This window comes from Onychostoma macrolepis, chromosome 11 (assembly GCF_012432095.1).
Source record: "Onychostoma macrolepis isolate SWU-2019 chromosome 11, ASM1243209v1, whole genome shotgun sequence".
Lineage (NCBI taxonomy): Eukaryota > Metazoa > Chordata > Actinopteri > Cypriniformes > Cyprinidae > Onychostoma > Onychostoma macrolepis.
The window spans coordinates 3,884,628-3,907,453 of NC_081165.1; the positions used below are offsets into that span (position 1 = coordinate 3,884,628).

Consider the following 22,826-nt stretch of genomic DNA (forward strand, 5'->3'; position numbering starts at 1 on the left):
ATTTAAAGCAACTGTCTTTCAGGTTACTCTTATATTGGTTATTTTAGTAAGCTGCTCAATCTATCTACAGTAGTTTACTTAAATTATAGTGTTAACCAGCAATATTGTGTCTTTATTTTAATAGGAGAATTTTCAATATTATTTGGATATAAAAAAAATAAGGTAACATTTAATGGTCTATGAGTATTTTGGAGACAACATTGCTGTTGAGCATCAGAAATTCATGAAATTCAGCATGTTTCCTCAACCCTCTAAGCACACCTTGGGAATGGAATTGCTATTGGCTAGTAAATGTTTTTGTTTGCTTGCCAGACTTGTCCCGATGATTTAAAAGATGCCAGATCTTCTAATCGTGATAAATGATCTCTGGCTTATTTGGTTCTTCAAACGAATTTGCAGATTTGATTAAAATATCTGGATTAAGTTGTCTAAGATTACTGCGCGTTCTTGTGTTACCTGAAAATGTCAGATGTAGCGATACTCAAAACCATGATCAGCAATGCAGCGATTAGCTGGCAGAAAGACAGCAACGTAATGACATCATATCATTAAAAAAAGACACCTGATGAAAAACTTGCCGCTACAAAGTATTGCTTAAATGAAATCGAGTGTATAGCCTACCTGTGGAATACTTCACAGACAGCACACACTGTGTTCAACTAATAAAGATCCTCATCGCAGACAAACAGTAGAATTTGCAGATTTAGCTTCAATTGCCTGTAGGTCTTTGTTCTCTGTGTTCTTAAATTACGCACTTCTTAACATGTATTGTATAAAAATTAAGTAATGAGAGGAGCATCGCCCAATGTAGTGAAGTAAAAGTACACTTTTACTTATGTTCTTTTTTCGTTAGAAATGTAAGTAAAAGTGCACATATTTAAATCTACTCTTAAAAGTAAAAATTTTCCAAAAATGTACTCAAGTAAATTAATAATAGAGTAAACATACTTTGTTAATGCCCACCTCTGGTCTATAGGCAAACTGGAAGGGAACCAGCAGCCAGCCTGTAATGGCTTTGAGGTATGGTAAACCATCCTCCTAAAGAATTTTTGTAACTAATGAGGCAACTGGTCTGAGATGCAATCTTTTTTGGGAACAGGGATTATAGTGAATTGCTTAACATGATGGGACCTTGCTCAGTTCCAGTGATGTAGTAAGGATGGGAGCTTGTCTGCACAGTATTTCAGGGCAAGAGGGGGACAAGCCCTTAACATCTTTATTGCTGAAAGAAGAATTAAATGGAGGCAGAGGGGAAAATAGGCTGGTTGATAGCCTTCTAAAACCTGCGGTAGAATATATTTGCCAACCAGTTGTTGGGTGTGATCCGAGTTGGGAGGTGGTGTTTTGTAATTGGTCAGACTTTGTAGGTCTCTCCACGTCGACCCAGGGTCATTGGCTGAAAATGTGTTTTCAGCTTCTCAAGAGTAGAGCCTTTTGGGAGTCCTGATTTCCATTAGTGTGTTTTTGGCTTTGTTGTACAGTGTCCTTGTCCCCTGTAAACTGCCTTGTTATCCTTCCATTTTTAATATTTCTTGCAAATGGTGGTGGGAATGCATACATAGTCACAAAAACTTGTATATACTGACTTGACAACACTGACATCTCTAAACTATGCAAAAAGCTGGTGAATCCTTTGTTTTCAATTGCACTTACAACGGTGTTACTCATTGTGCAAAAATCAAAAGCACAAGCTTTTGTATCAGGTTATGTTGACTACAAATGTTGAGGTCAGTCAATGTCATAAACGTTGACATTAACACAGGAAAAATGTGTTACTGACACTGAGACAAGCAGGTAAATGTGGAATTTTTATTTATTTTTATTTTGTTTTGGTTAAGTTTGGCTGCATGTCATATTATCAGCCATATCTCTTGGCCCTGCATATTAATTAGTTCAATTATAAGTGAGTCACTGGACCATTCATTCATTTATTAAAGGCAGTCACTTGTTGCCATCTACTGGCATAATGTCTGAATTTGCTGGAAAACTGCCACCACAAATACACAAACTGATAGTATGTCTACAATGTGCAGAGACAAGCTGAGTGGTATAAACAGTGAGAAGTCCCAGTGCTGATACTTTTCATTTATCAAAACATTTGGAAGGCCTCCTGTCTAGATACAAGGAACAGAACTAACTATATTTATGACAATGAATTTACAAAAGTGTTTGCAGAATCTGCAAAATGTTATTTCTATCATTTAAAAAAAAAAAAAAAAGCATGCACTTTTTAAGTACTACCTGATTGCGTGAATTTACACAACACGTTTACAAAATTTGTCCACAAATGATCCACAACTGTTGTTCAGGAGTCATTTCTTTGTCCTGAGCAGTTAAATTGCCCATCATTCTTCAATTTTTTTTTTTTTTTTTTTTTTTTTTTTGGGTGGTATAGTGTTGATGAAATTTTACTTGCAACAAATAAATTTATTTTTGTGATCTTTAGAAAAAAAGAGTGAAACGAAGGAAATGTAGCCAGAAGACCCTTCAAACAGAGCCCACAGCTGAAGACCTGGAGCAGACATGGCAAATAGTGTCTGAAGAACTCAGAACATCTGGCTTTCAGGTGAGTTACAGAATTATTATTTTTTTTAAATTAACAAATAGTCAAGGAAAAAAATTTTTTTTTAAAAAAATTAAAAAGCCTTTAAGCAGATTATCCTCTTAAAATACATAAAGTTTACAAACAGTGAAAACATACAATATCAGGGCCACCAAATTAAAATGGTACATGATCAATTAATTACGTCATAAAAAAATCATATCAGTAGAAATAAAGACCAGTAGCATAAAGAACATCTTAGGCCTGGGACACACTTGGCGATTTTCAAATCTTAGCTGTTTTTAAAGCTGGTGGAGACCACAGACTTAAGCACAGTTAATGGAATTTTCTGAGATCACGATAAACTGAAATTAGTGACCGCTCAGTGGCTATGTTTACATGCAAACAAATAATCCGTTAGTAATCGGATTGACGACTCGATCGGACTGAAAAGCCTTCACCTTAATCGATTTTGATTGAGATCTTAGCATCGACGCTCTGCTGGTCAGCTGGGGCCGGTTGCATAAAAGGTTAAGTCTAGTCTTAAAAGTTAGTCATCAAATTTTTTTATTTGAGACTGGCCATAATATTTTAAATTGAGTTACATTAAATTGTAGATTAGTCTAAGTTAAATGCAAAAATAAGACCAATTACCCCTTTGCTAACTGCTAGTTTGTCAAACCTGTTCTTAAGACACAGTCTTAACATAGAGGCTAAGTTTATGCAACTGGCCCCTGAGCCTTTAAAAGTGGCGCTCAAAGTTAAAATGATTTAAACAGCATGTTTCATTACAAATCTTTGAATGAATCAGCGCTTTTGAATGTGTAGTTGAATGAACGGTTTAAAGGCTCACTCAAAGACAGTCTCTTGCCGCCACCTTGTGGCGTAAAAATTAAACTGCACTGACTGACAGCCCGTCTAGAACACGCAGGTGAAATGTCAACAGAAAAAGTATCTTGTCAGTCAGATTCGAGGATCAGAACTAACTGTATGTATATAGGCTAACAATATACTAATGATCTTATTGTCAGGTTTATGTTTTATGTGGACCGTTATTTTGTCATTCTCTTCTGTTTACTTCACTTCCTGTTTCGACGCGATTTAGTTTCGGTTTGATTGGTTTCTGAATATGACCTCCTTACATCATAACACATACACACACAGATTATTTATATATATATATATATATATATATATATATATATATATATATATATATATATGCGGTAATACCGCATACCGCACTATTGAGCCACTCAAAATTACCGCAAGGGAAATTCCTTAACCACCACAGCCCTACTCCTAAATGTATATAAACTACAATGTATATAAAAATACACCGAGAAACAATAAATGCATTAAACTATACATTACAATTATAGCAAATTAATAAGTCATATAAATGAAAAACTTCAAATAATGAATAAAACACAAATATAACAAATACATTAAATTATAAATTAAAATGCTCCATCGGGACAAGACCACGGGAATCAGATGAGCCCTTTACACAATCTGACATGGCTGCGGTTGGAATTGAACTGTGGGTTTCGTCTGGTCAGAGGAGAACTGACCCCCGACTGAGCCTGGTTTCTCCCAAGGTTTTTTTCTCCATTCTGTCACAGAGGGAGTTTTGGTCCCTTGCCGCTGTCGCTAGGGCTGTGACGGTCGCCGTGACAACCGCATCACCGCGATGGTCAGTTATCACCGCGGTTGTCTGTTGTCACCGGTGGTAGTGCACGTGAAGTCACACACTCTATAACAAGCATAATACAAAGTTTTTTATACAAGTGTAATAATATACAGTTGCAGATTGTTTTATTTTGACTATAAATCTATGCTAATTCACTAATTACCTCAAACGCCATGCACGGCATTTCCTTTAGATTGGCAGGTTTGAGCACAGGAAAATACAGTTTATTCTGCATTTAGCAAATTTATTTCGTGATAATCGATGGACCTGTTTGGGAAACCAAATACTACATTGCCGATCTGGAATCATTTCCATTCATGTCACCCATCTGCGTTTGTACAAGCGTCTTCAAGTTCACATGATCGCAAACGCCCAGCTGGTCAGGTTTGTATTGGTGAGGCTTTCTCCAAACTGGTCAAATATGAACGAGACAGCGGTAAATGGAAGATGCTAACAAGAAATGTGGCAACATATGCCACGATTCCTATTCCACAGAGAGCGCGTGCAGACGAGGAGTTAACGCGCCCGCTTGCTTGGTGGGGAACGGTGAACCGTGTCTAAACCAGACGCCGCGTCGCAGCACAACAGGTTGAGTCTGTCTACAGGACATTTGACCTTTGTGTCAGTACATCATAAATAGGACGAGGCAGTTTACTGTGAGGGATTTATTGTGTTGTATCGCGCCGCATCTAGTGTAGACAGCATCACTGATTATAATGGGTTCTCGCCGCGCCGCTCGTGTGAGGTAGACAGGGTGTATTTAACTTTCTTATTTAAGGCTACTTTCCTATTAAACTGTATTTCTTTGATATTTATTTTAGTGTTTTGCAGGCTGAGTGTTCACTGACGGAAGTGCGAAAGTAAACACGCACGTTTGTTAATAGATGATTGAGCCTCATTTATTTTTGCCATTCAGAATTTTATATATATATATATATATATATACATATACACAACACCGCGCCACCGGCGGTAGTTGGTCCATTACCAACTACCTTTTTTGATCTTTAAGAAGCTTATGCAAAGTTTTTCGTGGTCTAGTTACTTTACATCCACTGACAGAACAACGCCTGAGTTTGTCTTACTCAACATCCTTATCCAGTAGCAGTATTGTCTTGTGGTTGATGGACAGACATGAGCTGTTCTGAACACACCTTCTTGATTACATACAACGATGACACTTGTTAAGGGGTGTCGATTTCAAATCCGGAAATTTCTGAAGTACACCCTCTCTGAACATAAAGTTCTATTTCTTAATAATTATAACTTAATTTTTATAATTCATGGGAATACGACTAAATTGAGAGATATACTTAATCCAAAACAAAATAACATGGAAAAATGTTTTCAATATCTGTAAAATAAGTAAATCACACGATTTTCCTTAAATGAAGGCTTGCAAAAATGAGTACACCCTTGATTAAATTCAACAAATGTGTAATATTCTTGGTAAGTCAAGTCAAGTTTAGCTTTATTGTCATTCCGCTACATGTGGGGGCATACAGTGGAACGAAATGTCGTGCCTCACAGGACCACGGTGCTACATAAATACAGTCATACAACAATGAAGTAAAACCGTATGTCCTTCATAACCAAGTATACTACTCTATTTCTTTGCATTAAGTTTACAAGTTCATGGTGGTACTGTCACATCTATTCTTTTCAACACTGGAGGATCACCTTGAAGGAGTAGTTCACTTCCAGAATGAAATTTTCCTGATAATTTACTCAACCCCATGTCATTGTTAATGTCTTTCTTTCTTCAGTTGGAATGAAATTAAGTTTGAGGAAAACATTCCATGAATTTGCTCCATATAATGGACTTCAATGGTGGCCAATAGGTTGAATGTCCAAATTGCAGTTTAATGCAGCTTCAAAGGGCTCTACGCGATCCCAGCTGAGGAATAAGGGTCTCATCTAGCGAAACAATCAGTCATTTTCTTAAAAAAACAAAGTATTTATATACTTTTTAACCACAAATGTTCGTCTTGCACTAGCTCTGCAATGTGCATGTGTAATCACGTTGGAAAAGTCACATGCGGTTAGTTGTTCGTCTGTGTACTTCCTTCAAAAAAGTAGGGTAGGGCGAAAAACTCCTCATTTGCTCCTCCAACTTCAAAATCATCCGACGTTGTTGTTTTACCTTTTTTTTTTTTGTAAAGGTTATTTGACTTTCTTTGCACGTTTGCTTTGTAAACACTGGGTTGGTGCTTCCGCCTACGTCATCATGCATGCATGATTATTGCATTTGTGAGCATTGAGCATTTGTGGAGTCCAGCCAAGGTGGTGGAACGAGTGGTGCTTTTCTGTTGAGGAAGGTTAGAAATTTTGTCACAGTCAGCAATGTTTGTATAATACAGTTGCATTTATATTTTGTTACCAGAAGTATATAGTCATCTTTTTGAGCTAAATTTTACATGTTACTAAGTGCACTTGGGAGACATTAACTTTTTACTTTTGTTATTGTTCAGGTCAATTTCTTTTTGATTGGTTCTTTTTTTTTTTTTTTTTTTGATTAATACCAGATGTATAAGAAACCAACTGAAAAGGAAATCTTTATTTTTGTATTGACAAGGCAAAGGTGCAGACTTTTATTTTATTCAAGAGTCTCATGCTTGTGAAGCAGGTGTGACTTTTTGGGGAAGTTAGTGGGGGAATGATGTTTGGTTCTCATTTGGTACTTACCAAATAAATATGTGGAATAACAGATATATTCAATATAAAAATAGATCTGTCTTTTGTAAAAGTTGGTATGAAAATTGTTAGACAACTTTTAATTTCAAATGGTAATTTATCTTTTATAGTGAATATTTGGATACATTTGGATTTCCAGTTACGCCAAAAGAGTATGCTGTTGTATTTGACACTATACCTCAACAAGTTATGCATTTTGTAAGAGCTTGTGGTGATTCTTCTGAGGCAATATTTTAAATGCGGCATAACGTGTGATACAGCTACTCATAAAAGCTTAATGTATTTAGAAATATAAATTGGAATAAAGCTTGGAGTATTTGTGAAATATACCGTTTAATTGATAAAGTAAAAGGGCATTTAAAATTTTACATGGTATATATATCCAGTTAAAAGTATGTCAGAGAGATTTAATTTAGATATTGATTATTCCTGTAGTTTTTGTTCAGTGGAAAAGGAGTCTATTGTCCATCTGTTTTATTACTGTATACACAAGGATTTTCTGGGTGGATATGGAAAATTTCAATAGACAGAAAACATTATATTCAAGTTAAATAATTTTGATATGCATGTATTATTCCAATGAAAGTAATATTAATAGTAATTTTACTTTACTTATACAACTTTTTATTATTTTGGGGAAAACTTCACATACATGAGAAATGGTCAGTCTCCTTTGGCTTGGATCCTAAGAACTAATGCACCAGTTTGGAGGACATTGTTAATTAAAAAAGCAAAGACTTTTTTTTTTCTTCACAAAGAAGAATATTTTTCACTAATATACAGTTTTTTATTTTTTATTTAATGAATCGATTGTTTGTACACTCTGGTATGTTTTTATGTACATTTTTGTATCATGTTGTGTATTTTGTTCTAGTCAATTAAAGAAAAAAAAGATGAGCATTTGTGGTTAAAAAGTATAGAAATTTGTATTTTTCTTAGAAAATGACTGAACATTTTGCTAGATAAGACCCTTATTGCTCGGCTGGGATTGCGTAGAGCACTTTGAAGCTGCATTGAACCTGCAATGTGGAGCTTCAACCCATTGGCCAACACCGAAGTCCACTATATGGAGAAAAATCCTGTAATGTTTTCCTCAAAAACCTTTAATTTGATTTGATTGATTTCTGTGAATTCATGACACAATTGATACAGCACAACACTGACATCTTTAGCACTTATACACTCTTACATCGCAAATTTACCACCGTCTGTTTTATGAAAATTACCTAACAGTTGCTCATTTGCATCTCTCCAAATGCATTAAAATTGCAGCAAGGTTAAAAACCATGTGTGTGTGTGTGCGCACTTGTTGTGAATAAGGTGGGAATTTTGAGTAGTTCCTCTGTTACAGATAATATATGCAATTTTTATGTGTCTATGAGTTAAGAAATAATTGGCCATTCCTTCTTTTTGGTTAAAACATGAGCATTTTTTATTAGTTTTTTTTTTTTCATGATTTAACTGAAAAGTGGGTACTAGCATATTGACTGTTTACATATTAATGCCTTATTATAATGCCATATATAATGCTCTCAATCTTACCCCCACAACTAAACTTAACAACTACCTTACTAACTATTAATAAACAGCAAATTGGCAGTTTGAGGCAAAAGTTGTAGTTAAAACTTAGTTAAGAATGAGAATTGGACCTTAATTTGTGACCGAAAAATGAATTAAGGAGTAAGTAAAATGAGGAATGGAATGTTGGGCCTTCATAGAAATATAAACTAAGAGGCCAACAAAATATGCACTTGATGTTGTTTGGCTGTTAAAAACAGACTCACCATTTCAAATGAATGTCCATGCTTCAATTTGGAGCACTTGTTGAGGATTGTTTGCACATTTAGAAAGTCCAGGCAGAAAAGCATTGAAATAGCAAGGGTATAGAAATGACAAGGGTCTGGATGAGAAGTTGCGCTACATGCTCAGTTAGGAAGGATCAATGGTGTGCAATGCCAACCTGCATGACTGTGCTCTGGTGGTAATTACTTCTGCTCACATTTCTGCACCAGTACACAAACTCCAATTACTAACGGGACAGAATGTCCTTTTTTTTTTTTTTTTTGGTTGAATTAACCCTTTAAATCAGATTTTCTTTTTCTTTTTTTCTTTCACTACTAAAAAAATGCTTTGCAATGCAAGTTCTTGCATTTTATTTTTAGGGCATTTTGGGGGCTGAAATTCAAAATGTTTGTATTTAAGCTATGAATATGTCAATCTAAACATTTCACACAATTTTGTTTGTTCTTGTATGAAGATCAAAGTGTTTTGCAGAAATGGACGATCTGATTTTTCCAAGTAGTCTTGGCTTGTTGTGCAAATGAACACAGTAAGTTGTGTGATGTTTTTCATGTTTGCTTGCAGTTGTCAGAGAGTTTGACAGAGGGTGCTGTGCCCTTTGATGCCACATCTGAGACTCCAGTGGATGAGCAGAGAACAGAAGCACTGGTCAGGATTCAAGACTGTATAATGTCTCGCGCAGGACCTGAAGCTTTGAGTTTACTCCGTGCTGCACGGTAAGGCAACCACACCAAAACACCTATAGAGTGTATTTTAATGTTTCACACCATATTTTAAACACCTAACTTTGGCAGATCTTCATCACAGCATGCCTGTTCTCCACACAGGAAAAAGTGAATGAAGCTGTCAGATTTTTAATGAATTGATGGATTCACCTGGACTCCGAAAGATGTCCTTTATCCAAATTATGCCTTAAAGGGTTCAGAATAGATCTGCCATTAAATTATTAATATAATTAATATTTTAATGTAGTAATTACAAAGAAAACTAAATACTTCTGTACTTATATTAAATATAACTAGGAGTTGGAGGAAAAAAATATTCTTTGATGTATTGCAATTGTCACTTTAGTGACTGAATCGATTCTGAAAATTGCAGTGGTAAGGTCTATGTGGCAACAATTTTAATGATGGGCCTGTGTAGACTAGTCAGAGTGCCCATGATGACCCCTGTCCACAACCGAAAGCCCCTAGAATGAGCGTGCAAGCAACAGAACTCGACCTTGCCAGTAAACAAATTAATAAGAAAATAAAATGTAGCTCTAGAATCGTTTTTGAATCTGATTGCCAATCTGAATCAGATCGTTTAAGAGGTGCTAAAAGATTCCCACCCCTAAATATAATCATTAGTGCTGTCAAACGATTAATCACGATTAATCGAATCCACAATAAAAGTTGTTTACATAATATAGGCGTGTATACTGTTTATATTTATGTATATATAAATAAACACATGCATGTGTATATTTAAGAAAAATGTTGTATATATATTAAATATATTTATAAAATATAAGAATATAAATGTGTATATAAATTTTTCAAAATATATACTGTATGTGTGTTTTATTTATATATATATATATATATATATATATATATATATATATACATAATAAATATATACAGTACACTAGGGGTATGCGATATGACTATTTTTGATCGTGGACGATAAAAATGTCTCCACAATCTGCTTTTGAAGAAATATCATAGTATCGTGCACATTCTATCTGCTGCAGTTCTGGTGCCGCCATATCAATATACTGTACAATGCCACATGCATTCACATTGCAAAAGTACATTACTTGAATGTGCTTTAAAGCCTTGCTGGTTAAATGTTTCATTCGCGCGCTGGTCTGACGTGCGCTTTTTCTGAGCGAACACCCGAAGCCTGCGAACTAAAAAGCCTGTCAAACAGCGCATGACTACTGGACTAGATTATCTTTTGCGCTAATACTGTCAAAACACACAAGGTTAACATATAGACTCAGTTGGTTATGTCTAAAATGAAAGTAAACAGTTGAGAGAAAAACGAATACATGCCTGTATGCGTGCAGGTCTTAAAGGGACAGTAGCCTATTAAACATGCAGCCGATTCACTGTCATTAAAGGGATGGTTTACCCTTAAATTTAATTTCTGTAAAAAAAAAAAAAAAATGATTTACTCGCTCACATGTTGTGAAGTCAAGTCACCTTTATTTATATAGCGCTTTTAACAGTACAGATTGTGTCAAAGCACTTAACAGTATCAAATTGGAGGATATAGTGTCAGTAATGTATAATGATAAGATTAAACGCTCAATTTTCAGTTAAAGGCATTTCATTATTGAATTCAGAGATGTCATTGTCTAGCTCAGTTTAGTTTAAATAGTATCTGTGCAATCAAATCGGCGATAATCGCTAGAAATTAAGTGTAGGGATGCAACGATTATAGATTTTGTTGGTACGATTATAGTCTGAGGAATAATCACGGTTACACGATTATTATGCATGTATTCATTTCACAACATAAAATCACATAAACACTCTTTAGATATTAAAGTGTTATTGATTGCTGCCTTTTGAAACAGAAATAACACAGTAAACAATAATACAGCACAAAAAAAAGTACATCTCTCCTATTGGAATTAAAAAACGTGACCCCTGCTCTGTAAACATCCATGTCAGTATTTCCCTTTTGAAAATAACGAATGGAAATAGATCACAAATGTATTTGGTGTTTTCATTTTGTATATTCTTTCTACATTTCTTTTGGACCTGAGGTACAGAACTTGGAAAGATGGTGAAAAATAAATTGACTTATGAATAATACTATAACAGGGATGACTAATATTAACTTTATCCCACAGAGGCACTGTTACTAATGAGGGGAATAAACTAAACTATTATTGTAATCAACTGTCATCCATACTTATTCATTTTAATAATATTTATTCATCTGATTTTACATATGGCCTGAGAAAATGTCTATTATTTTGGTTTGTGAGATCGAGATCGAGCTGCCCACACAAACATTTAGGAGGACAGAAACGTGTTGTCAACGCTGCCCAGCGACTTTCATTAATAAAATAGCTTATAGAGACTGGATCGCTTCATTATATTAATCAGCAAAGAGGGGGTAAAATTACTGTTTAAATAACTAAACTCAAATCTTCATTGTTTAAAGTGACGCGCAGATGCAGGTAGGCTAATTCACACACTCTCTCACCGCACTATTTCATCTCTGAAGCGGGCAGAATGTTAGAGCTACCGAACTTCGCGTCAGGTGGTCCTTGCCTTCACGTCGTGCATTAAAATAGTTTATTGCACAGGAGAACAGGTTGGCTAGCCGTGCATTATCCCTTATGTATTCGCTCTTTAGCTAATTTTACGGCACTATTTAAATGACGCCCTGGTCATTCTTGGTGTACGCGAAATGGTCCCACACTATCGACTTCAGTCATTTCTCTGGTGGAAATAAAGGATCGCTGTTTGGTTCCTCTGTCATAGTTAATCTAGTAGCCTCCGTGTCTCTGATAAGCACGGCATTTTAAGATGGTGCACCGCTAGTGTAACTTTGTTTTCATTTTGCTCGTTTCAACAGTTCCATTCCGTGCAACAGAAACACTCGGTGTAGCGGAGCCTTTACGATTAATTAACAGTGACGTTTTAAAGCGCGGTTAATCGTAAAACCGGTTAATCGCTGCATCCCTAATTAAGTGTCCCTAATGTCCCAAACCGATATTAATTTCTTTCTTGTGCTGAACACAAAAGAAGTTATTTTGAAGAATGTGGATAACCAAACATTTGCTGGTCCAGATTAAAATTGATAGTAGGAAAAAATACTATGGAAGTCACTGTAGACCAGCAACTGTTTGGTTTTCCACGTTCTTCAAAATAGCATTTATGTTCAACAGAAGAAAGAAACTCATTCAGGTTTAAAACAACTTTTGAGTGAGTAAATGATGGTATAAAAATAAAACACTATGACAGAATTGACAGACAGATGACAGCATTTTTATTTTTGGGTGAACTATTCCTTTAACAATAATAAAACAAAACAACAAAACGCAAAGAAAAATCACTCACTAGTGAAATCATTTCTAGCAATTATCGCCGATTTGGTTGCACAGATACTATTTAAACTGAGCTAGACAATGACATCTCTGAATTCAATAATGAAATTCCTTTAACTGAAAATTGAGTGTTTAATCTTATCATTATACATTACTGACACTCTATCTTTCAATTTGATACTGTTAAGTGCTTTGACATAATCTGTATTGTTAAAAGCGCTATATAAATATAGGTGACTTGACTTGACTCACTATTCTTGACTGAAGAACTTTAATACAGTTGCTTTAGGTATCAGTCTATATTTTCAGTTTTATTTTTTTATATTTGTTCATTCAATTTCTTAAAGGGGTCATATGATGCTTTTTTTAAAGATCATTATTTTGTGTATTTGGTATAACAGAATATGTTGACATGTTTTATTGTTTGAAAAACACATTTTTCAAATACTGTACATTATTGTAGGTCCTCTATGCCCCGCTAAGTCCCTTTGATTGGCCAACTGGCGCAGTGCATTGTGATTGGCCGAACACCACAAGCCGCGTTGGAAATGTAACGCCCCTTTCCATAATCACGAGCTTCAGCTTTCAAAATTATAGTAAAGACCGTTAATAATGTCCATAGTTTTACCATCAGTTTAAGCCAGAGAGGGGAACAGAGTCGCGTGACAGACAGTGATGAAGCTCGTATGTGTTTGCAGCTCACAAGCCGCGGTTGTGTGACCGTGTGTCTTCCTCTCTCTCACACACACACACACACACTCACACAAACACAAAAACGACGCCGCGCTGACTCTCTCTCTCTCTCTCTGTCGCTCTCTCACTCACACACACACACACGCAAAATTCCGCATTTAAACAGTCAATAGCAAATATTTCAACTAATAACAAAACATACAGTTGCTGATTCAGAAGTGCCAGATTGTCGTAGCAAAGTCAGAATTACCTCCTCTCTAGGTTCACGAAATGGTCGTCCATAAAATGCGTTGCTGTTCTGTTCCAAGTAATCTTAATGATTCCTAAATGCAACTACTTTCGGAAGGCCAAATAAAGTGCTTTTTCTTTCACCCAGAAACACACAGCGTCTCCCTGACATTACTGCATCAACACTACTGCGGTTACCACGCCTTCTTTCTTTGGGTGAACATTTGGGCTGCATTATGCAAATATTTCCACATCGTGATGTAGACATGTGGGGGCGTGTTTGAATGAGTCGTTTTAGGGGGCGTGGCAGAGTCTTAACTTTGATAAAGAATATCTCTTTGGTTTTGAGACTTGTCTTTGCAACTTCAGGGATCTTGTCTATGCACAATCAGCTTGTAACACACAGAAGAGAAAGGAAAACAACTTGAAATCGCATCATATGACCCCTTTAAATGCTCATGGTAAATACATCTATTGTACCTGAAAATAAAGCACTGTTTGTTTTTTTGTATATTATGTGTAGTTATGTTTATCTTTGTCTTATTTTTTAATAACAAATATAAAATAAAGACAAAGATTTTTATCTTCACCCACTTTGGCCTAAATATGTCTTTTTTTTTTTGTTACCTTGAAAAGGCTTTGTCTTTATAACAGGGAAATTAGTTTGGCTGTAATGCTCAGACAACTTGCCAAATAGAAAAACCAACACGACAAAGAATCGTGATAAAATCGTGATGTTTCTAAAAACAATTGTGATATATTTTTTTCCATATCGCCCCCCTCACAGTACACATACATATATTATGTAAACAAAAACTGTTATTTTGGATGCGATTTTTAATCGAAATTAATCATTTGACAGCACTAATAATAATGTAATGTTTTTTAAATTGTAGAAAGAAACAATGTTACTTATTCTCTTGCAAAACTGTTGGTTTGAAACAGGGCAGTGTGGCCTGAAGGAGATGCATTTGGATCTGTTGAGGTGGAACCTGAGGAGGAACTAGAACTTCTGAAGCAGATACTTTTCACTAAACTCCCAAGTAAGCTCACACTACATATTACTGTACCTGATGCCTTCACATACTACATATTACATTACATTATATTTCTTTACCCAAGACATTACAGAGAAGACTGCAGTGTCATTACTGCTATTTCTGGCAACATCATTAACAATACTCAATGCTCTACTTTTCTAGTGTTGTTCAACAACGATACTATCAGGTTTGGTAGAATAGTGTATGTTATTAAACCTTATAATATTGTTGTAATTCGAAACCTACAGCATGGCACTGGAAGTGCCAAGATCATGGGTTTGACTCCCAGGGGATATGTAAATAGATAAAATATATACCGTCAATGCAGTGTGTCATTCCTTTTGCATAAACACACCTACCAACATTTCGGTTGTTATTGCCTACTATTGCTACTTGCTGAATGCTGCAGACTTCAGAGCGACTCTAGCCGAACAGGCACATCTTCAGCAGAAATAATTTTTTATTGAAAGTAAAGCTCCCTGATTAATGAAATTGTTAATGAAATGAAAGTAATCTCAAGCTTTACATGATTCTTTGATTCTTTTGTAGTGTGGGTATGGTGAAGTGTACTAAAAACAGACATTTTACATGCGTCCTACAAATGAACCCACATCCTAACAAGTTTATACAGAAAGAAATGAATTCATTCATTCATCCACTCTACGTGAGACACAGAGTTTGCTGCTACTTCTCACTGCTGTTTCCTGAGTTTTAGAGGGCAATTACTCTAAATCGCCTCCTGTTGTTTCAAAGAATAGTACAACGGTGAGGGCGACAAGTATAAATGCCTCGTTTGTTTGAGGAGGTGCGCATGCAATCAGGGGAGGCTCACGCTGCAGAGCCAGGCGAAAGTATAAATCCCGCTTCTTTGTGCAAGACAGAGCGGAATGCAAATAAAATTGTATATCCAGCCCTTAAGAATGAGATGAAGAAGAAATTTCTCTCAATGTTTTCTGAATATTTTTTGATCATTTGCCAAGTGTCTATTTTTTGTTAATTGCTGTTAATATCTGACTTTGCAGATTCTAACAAATTTCCAAAAATCTGTTATCACAATATGCATTGAACTTCATTTGGACAACTTTTCTGCGATTTTTCTCAATGTTTTGATTTTTTTTTTTGCACCCTCAGATTCCAGATTTTCAAATACTTGCATCTCCAAAATTTGACCCTGATGACTAATTTTGTGCTCCAGGGTCACATATATGTTCTGAGATATATTCTTCTCAAATTAAAATAGTACAGCGAGTCGGTTTTCTTTCACTTGGTTGTGTGTGCTGTTTGCTGATCCTAAATCTATGAGCAAACCATGTGAGTTGACGTTCTCTTGATTTGTGCATATGTGAAAGTGCAATAATTCTAATGGAATGGAAAAAAAGACTATTGTGATTTAATAATCATGTTTTTTTTTTTTGTTTGTTTGATTGTTTTATCAAATTATCATGATATAACATTATTTTGCAGCCCTATTTTCCAGTATCAGTAGTTTTTACTGAAGTGTCAAAATTTGTATTGATAATCCTGGTTACTGGTGTATTACTTGTATTGGTGCCGACTCCTGAAATGTCAGTATTCTAACAATACCACTTGTTATCATTACAAACAATACTACACTTTACTGTTATACCCAGTACTGGAGCGGTATGATGATGTATTGACTTTCTCTTCTTGATGTATAGAGTCGGTTCCTTTAGATTCTGCTCTTGAGGAAGAGGATGGAGTTGAGTTGGAGGAAGAGGAAGAGCTGGAGTCTGTTGCTGTGTCTGAGACGGAGTTCAACTACTTAGATTTCATTAAGAGGTGCGTTGAGAATTATTTCTACTTAAAGTAGATGTAAATGGAGTTCATTTTAATTCTAGAATGAAAGTTATTCAGTATAAAATTTTCTGGACTGTTTAACAACATCACACAATTGGTCTATCTCCTCCAAGCTGGATGTAAGAACAGGTAGGAATACCTGCAAGGCATTTCTGCCTGACACACCTCCGACGGTGCCATTTAGGCTGGCTGTCAGCTAGGAGCCACCTATCATTGATTTTTCGCTCCTTTAATCCTGGAACATCTCCAGGTGGTGTAGCAGCGGCAGGCACATCTCCCTACCGCCCCTGAAGCCAGCCCTAGGAACCTTCTTTCCCCCCGCCTTGTCCTTTCTCCAGAGCCAGAAGTTCCCTTGCTCTGCCTTCTCTGCCAGATCTTTTAGTGCCTTTGACAACTGGTGTGTCCGACATGAGAGACTTCAGGAGCCCTTGAGTGGTGTGCAGCATCCTGTTCTCCTCCTCCAATACTTAAAAAGGTCACAGAAGAAGCTTGACCTTGCTTTTTCTTTGCAGTTTCTATTTCCTGATCCTTTCTGCTTGCCTCAGCTTTGTGAATTGTAGCTTTAATTTGAACCCACAGGTTCTTCAAGCCCTCCTTCTTGTGGTCCCTGGCCTTCCTCCAAGCTTTCCAGAGGCGGCGACAGTCCTTTACCAGCTGCAGAATTTCTCTTTCCCATCTCCCACTCTGTTTGAAAGGGGTCTTCCTCTGTGGCAGTTCTCCAAATCTCCCTTTGCCGCATTCGTAGACAATATCTCCAAAGATACTCAGTTTGGCAGTTGTACTACCTCTTAGCGAGTTTTGGAGGACTGTGTGGTAGGCTCTGGTTAAAGCTTCTCCATTCCTGCTTGTTGTTGGCTTTTGGCCATTTGACTTTGGTTTTCCGAATTGGTTTCCTAGGTGTGTCTCCTGTGGATTCCCTGCTTGATGTTTTGTTTCGTTGAAAACATTGGGGGAGTTGTAGTGGTGGGTGTTGGCTAGGCTGGTCTTGCTCCTCTCCAGATGCGATGGTGGGATGCATGGCTATCAACCTGGCTATGATTCTTCCTTGTCTGACATGCTGCTAGTACAAGCTTGCACCTAGCCGCTTCCACATTCCTGCCCGTTTCCGTAAAAATTATACCATTACATATAATTTTCGTGCTTCAAGGAGCTTCTTTCAATATGCAGGGAATATAAATCGCTTTTGAATGAGTGCTTGCTTCACATTCATTTTCGATTTTGCGATCATGCGCACTGTGTAAAGCAGGGTTCCTCAAATCTTTCCCTGGAGGGCCAATCTGCTGCAGAGTTTAGCTCCAACCCTTATCAAACTCACCTACCTGTGATTTACTAATGATCTTGAATTGATTAGGGTTAGAGCTAAACTCTGCAGGAGAGTGGGCCAGATTTGAGGATGCCTGGTGTAAAGGGAGCACATCTTACAAGATATATGTCAATGAGTTCAGGATTTGAAGAGCAACAAATCATCCAACATGGTCTTGTCAGTCATCTTTCCTTACTCTCGACCTGTGATCAGTCAAATCTAACTGCAGCTCATGTTGGATGCAGGGTTGCCAAGTCACTCATTGAGGTATATGTATTTTAGGTATGGAAATGAGATATTTTGAGTTTTGATATTTAACATATGGTAATTGTGCTACTTTGGGCTGTTTTTGACTGGCCATTGGGCTGGTTTTGTCACGCAGACCTGGCAGCCCTGGCTGTATGGAGCGGAGCAGATGCATTCAGTTGTGTAATGTTTTCCAGCTGAATTAAATTATTTCTATCTAAAAAGAAAAATAACAGTTGGGGGGCTGTGCCATGGTGGATAAGTAATTGTAATTATGTTAGACCAAACACCATGTAAACACCTGTTTATTTCTTTCCTGTAGCTCAAATAGTAGAGCATGGCGCTAGCAACGCCAAGATCATGGGTTCGATTCCCAGGGAAAGCAAGAGCTGATAAAATGTAAAAACTGTAACTTGAATGCAATGTAAGTCGCTTTGGATAAAAGCGTCTGCTAAATGCATAAATGTAAATGTTTATGTAAGTCCATTGTTGGTATGAGACGAATCACAGGACTGCGGGATGGCGGGACCTGCACTACTTTTTTTTTTTTTTTTTTTTTTTTTTTTGACTGCCCATTCCCGCCCGCAGTAAAAGTAAAATGTTCCTACGAGATTTGCATTGGGTCACACGGGACCCGTGAGATCCCTATGCAGCCCTCTTAGTCTATACATGTTGGCTTTTCTCAAATCGGTCATACAGGGAAAATTTATCGGCAATGGTGATTAATTAAAAAAATCAGCCAATTTATCTGCCTTGTTAACTACTACTGATAATTTACTGTTTATTTATTTTGTAATAAGCAGAAACAACTGTTATCAAAATGTAGGCATACTGTATATAATTGCATTTTATATTGATTTGAAGTAAGGCTAAATAAATGTTTCTCTTGCTATATGTTCAGTAACACTCTATAAGTAAAATTTTTGATTCACAGGTTTGCCAGTCCAAATGTTGTGCGTCCATACATTATCCTGCTGCGCTCGTACTCCCAGAACTCTGTTCACACCAATCACTGCATCACACGCATGCTGCATAGACTGGCTGTGGATCTAAAGATGGAGACATTACTCTATCAGTTGTCCATCTTTTCCCTGTTTAATAAGATCTTGGGAGACCCAGCGGCGACCGCCTATCAGGTGACACATTGATGATTTCCATTATTATTCCATTATTACAGTGTAGTTCTTTCTGCATCTTTTGTAACCATGTGGTGCCTGTAGCTTGACTGGTAAAGCATAGCGCTAATGATGCCAAGGTCATTGATTTTTGATGTTTGAAAAAGTCTTTCAAAGCTTTTAAAGAAGAGCTTTTTAAAGAAAGCTTTTAATCTCACACCTCTGCATATCTAAATGTTACAATTTGTAATCAGTTATTTAATTTAGTTTTTGATTTAGTAACTTTTTTTTTTTTGTTTGTTTTTTGTCTTTACAGGAGCTTGTTACATTTGCAAAATATGTTCTGAACCGGTTCTTTGTATTTGCTACTAAAAACAACAAAGCGTTTGTGGAGCTGCTGTTCTGGAAGAATGTAGGTGCTGTAAGAGAAATGACAGAGGGATATAATAAAGACGGGTAATTGCATGTGTTTTGACCTTTTTGATATTGAGGTTGTTGAGAGCTCATATCTTTGAACTTCACTACAGTGCTCAAACGTTAGTGATGTTTTATTCACATGTTCATATATATATTAGGGAAGGCAAGAAAAAAGGCAATTGGACTCCTGAGGAAGAGGAACAGCTTCAGCGATTGTATGAAGAATACAAGGAATCTGGAGGTAGAGTTCCAGTCATTCACAGTGTCTGTTGTTTGGCTTTTGAGTGTTGACCAGTCTACTAAATGATCTTTGTTGTTTTGGTTCTTTTTGTTCTTAAGTGCCAGATATTGTTGAGACGATATTACCGTTGCTGAGCAGCAGCCACACTAGACGTGACGTGGTGTCTCACATGGTGTCCATGGGTTTAGTGGACAGTGTGAAGGATTTAAAGAAAGAAAGGTATGATTCTTTTGTAAAACCTGTAGTTGGAAAGTAAAGTCTGGTAGCAAAGTAGAGACATTTTGTTGCATCCCTTTTCTCTCTCCCTCTTTTTCTTCTCTGTAATGTATTTAAATTAAATTAAACTGAAACTTAACAAAGCCCTTATTTTTACTTAAGGATTTTCATTATTTTTCCTATTCTAGTCCAATTTTGCTGCAAACTTCAGCTTTAACTTGGCTAGTGGTTATGGTATAAATTTTCTGTGACCCAAAAATGAATTCAAATTGTGTAATACACACCTAACACACATATCAGGATTTTACAGTTGGGCTGCAACAGCTAATAAAAATGATTGATAATGAATTTAATTGTTTCATAAAGTCATGAAGAAACTCTGTTATTACTATATCTGCCAGACACAAAATTAAAGCTTAAAGCAATAGTTCACCCAAAAATTAAAATTTGCTATTAATTTACTTGCCTTCAAGCCATCCAAGATGTAGGTGATTTTCTTTCCTTAGTAGAGGAAAGGTTAAATTTGGTTTTTAGCTGAATCCGTGGTCCTTGGTGATTCATAAAATACAAGTCACTGGGTTCTGTCACTTTGAGTCAAAAAAAGCAGGTACAGGAAATACAAAGTTAATCCCTGAGGCTCTGAGGTTTTATGAAGCGAAATTATCAGTCTCTGCAAGAAACTGAAACGTGTGTAAACTAGCATCAGTTCACACATTTGTCATTATTTACGGAAAGCTTGAGCTCCAGGACCATTAACCCGAGACTATGGTATTAATGTTGAAGATTGTTCATTCTATTGCACTGACCGATTCTTTCATAAGACCTCAATTTATATTGTCAAGAGCCACAGGGATTAATATTGTATTTCCTGTGCCTGCTTTTCTGACTCTCAAAGTGACAACTTATTGACTTGCATTTTATGAATCACCAAGGATCATGGATTCATCTAAAAAGCATTTTCAATGCTCTACTAAAGAGAGAAAGCCACCTACATCTTGGATGACCTGAAGGTGAGTAAATTAACAGCAAATTTACATTTTTGAGTGAACTATTACTTCAATGAAGCTTGATAGAATGGGTGCTTAAAAAGGGGTGAAATTAAGTTTTACATGTTTTCTGTGATTTAAAACAAGTTCTAACACACATGTGAAATATCAAATGCATAAATCAGCTAGAATGCCCACCATCAGTTAATAGAATTTTAGCATCTAATAACTAGGTTGTATGTGGCTTTTAATAAGTTAGCATATATTGGGTTATTTTATTGGGATATATTTTGGTTTTTGACCAGTTAGCCTATATCTTGAGTGCAGCATACAAACTTCATTAAACGTGGTACACATTCTGAACAGTGTCAAATGCAGATGCTAGGTGGCATTGTAACTACAAAAAATGGCAATTCAGAATTGTATTTAATTATGCTTTGCTTTATGTGATTGGCATTAGTTTATATGAGTAATTTCTTGCATTATATAGTCACATTCTGATTTAAGAGAAACTGTCTTTCCCTCCCCCCTCATTTGATCAGGAAAGGTACTCGTATCGTACTCTGGACTGAAGAACAGGAGCAAGAACTCCAGGTGCTCTTTGAGGAGTTTAGAGACTCTGATGGTTAGTCTAAATTAAATATATTTTAATTATATGACAATTGTTTCATAATCAAGTAAAAATGCTATGATTTTTTGTTGTTGATTTCATTGCTCTTACTATAATAACCAAAATTAAATGATGAGGTAATGAGATAAAAATAAATGACTGTGAAGCGGTCTTTTTAAAAGTCCAAAAAAAAAAATTTGAATGTCTAATAAATCTTTTACAAACAAACTCACTAAATCATTCAGTTGTTCCTGAACTAACCTTTGATTATTAGAAAAACATCTGAAGTTATAACTATTTTCAGTGATGTCCATTTTGAAATGAAGCATGTTTTGAACAGTTAAGGTTCATAAAAACTTTTAAAAGAAATTCATGAAATCAGTGTAATTGCTCTCTGGCTTTGTGAAACTGTCCCTTCAACATAAGTACAAATAATAATAAGAAGAAGAAGAAGAAGAAAAATAAATAAAACTTCTAACTCTGTCTCTTAACACCTGTTGCTATGCCTGCAAAGTCCTTTATTTCTGTTTTCTCTGTTATTTCCATAGATATGCTTGGAAATATTCTAAAGCGGATCACAGCCAAGCGTTCAAGGGCACGAATAGTTGACAAGATCCTCAGCATGGGTCTAGTGTCCGATCGCAGAGATCTTTACAAGAAGAGAAAACGCAGTGCTCCAGGGAGGAGTGCTGGAATGGTGCGTCCATCAACATATAAGTTCTATGGTGCAACATAAAGCTGGGATAGAGCAGTCACATTTCATCCTAAAAGTTTATTTATTTATTTTTTTTTTTTTTTTTTTGATGACTGGCATATTTTAACCCTCTACACCATAGGTCACTAACAGGCGGACCGCGGTCCGGGTCCAGACCCAGAAGCCCTCCCATCTGGACCCGGACCTACATATCTAGCTTCTATTTCAACTGGCGCAGCTTTTATAGTCTTTACGGTAGTGGACTCCGGTCCGAATTCGTGAAGGCTTTTGACATAATGAAATAAATACCAAACGCTAATTTCTAGTAAATCAAATTTATATCTAGCAGATCAAGGTCAGCTCTAGAGCCGTTTGGGTGCAGTCGTGCGAGCAGTGATGAGAGCAGAGAGTGGCCCGCTGCGCACAGACAGCTGAAACT

The 22,826-nt window shown here is 36.4% G+C and overlaps 1 protein-coding gene across 1 annotated transcript in view; it reads left to right on the forward strand.

Annotated features, from left to right (window-relative positions):
• The window catches only part of timeless (timeless circadian clock), a 95,871-nt gene that overhangs the window by 63,855 nt on the left and 9,190 nt on the right, over window positions 1-22,826 (forward strand). Inside the window, exons 14-23 of the mRNA XM_058791393.1 lie at window positions 2,447-2,566; window positions 9,294-9,445; window positions 14,647-14,744; window positions 16,421-16,541; window positions 19,043-19,244; window positions 19,540-19,679; window positions 19,799-19,881; window positions 19,980-20,100; window positions 21,626-21,708; window positions 22,242-22,390. Coding sequence (XP_058647376.1) covers window positions 2,447-2,566; window positions 9,294-9,445; window positions 14,647-14,744; window positions 16,421-16,541; window positions 19,043-19,244; window positions 19,540-19,679; window positions 19,799-19,881; window positions 19,980-20,100; window positions 21,626-21,708; window positions 22,242-22,390 — 1,269 coding nt within the window. The remainder of the gene's footprint in view (window positions 1-2,446; window positions 2,567-9,293; window positions 9,446-14,646; window positions 14,745-16,420; window positions 16,542-19,042; window positions 19,245-19,539; window positions 19,680-19,798; window positions 19,882-19,979; window positions 20,101-21,625; window positions 21,709-22,241; window positions 22,391-22,826) is intronic.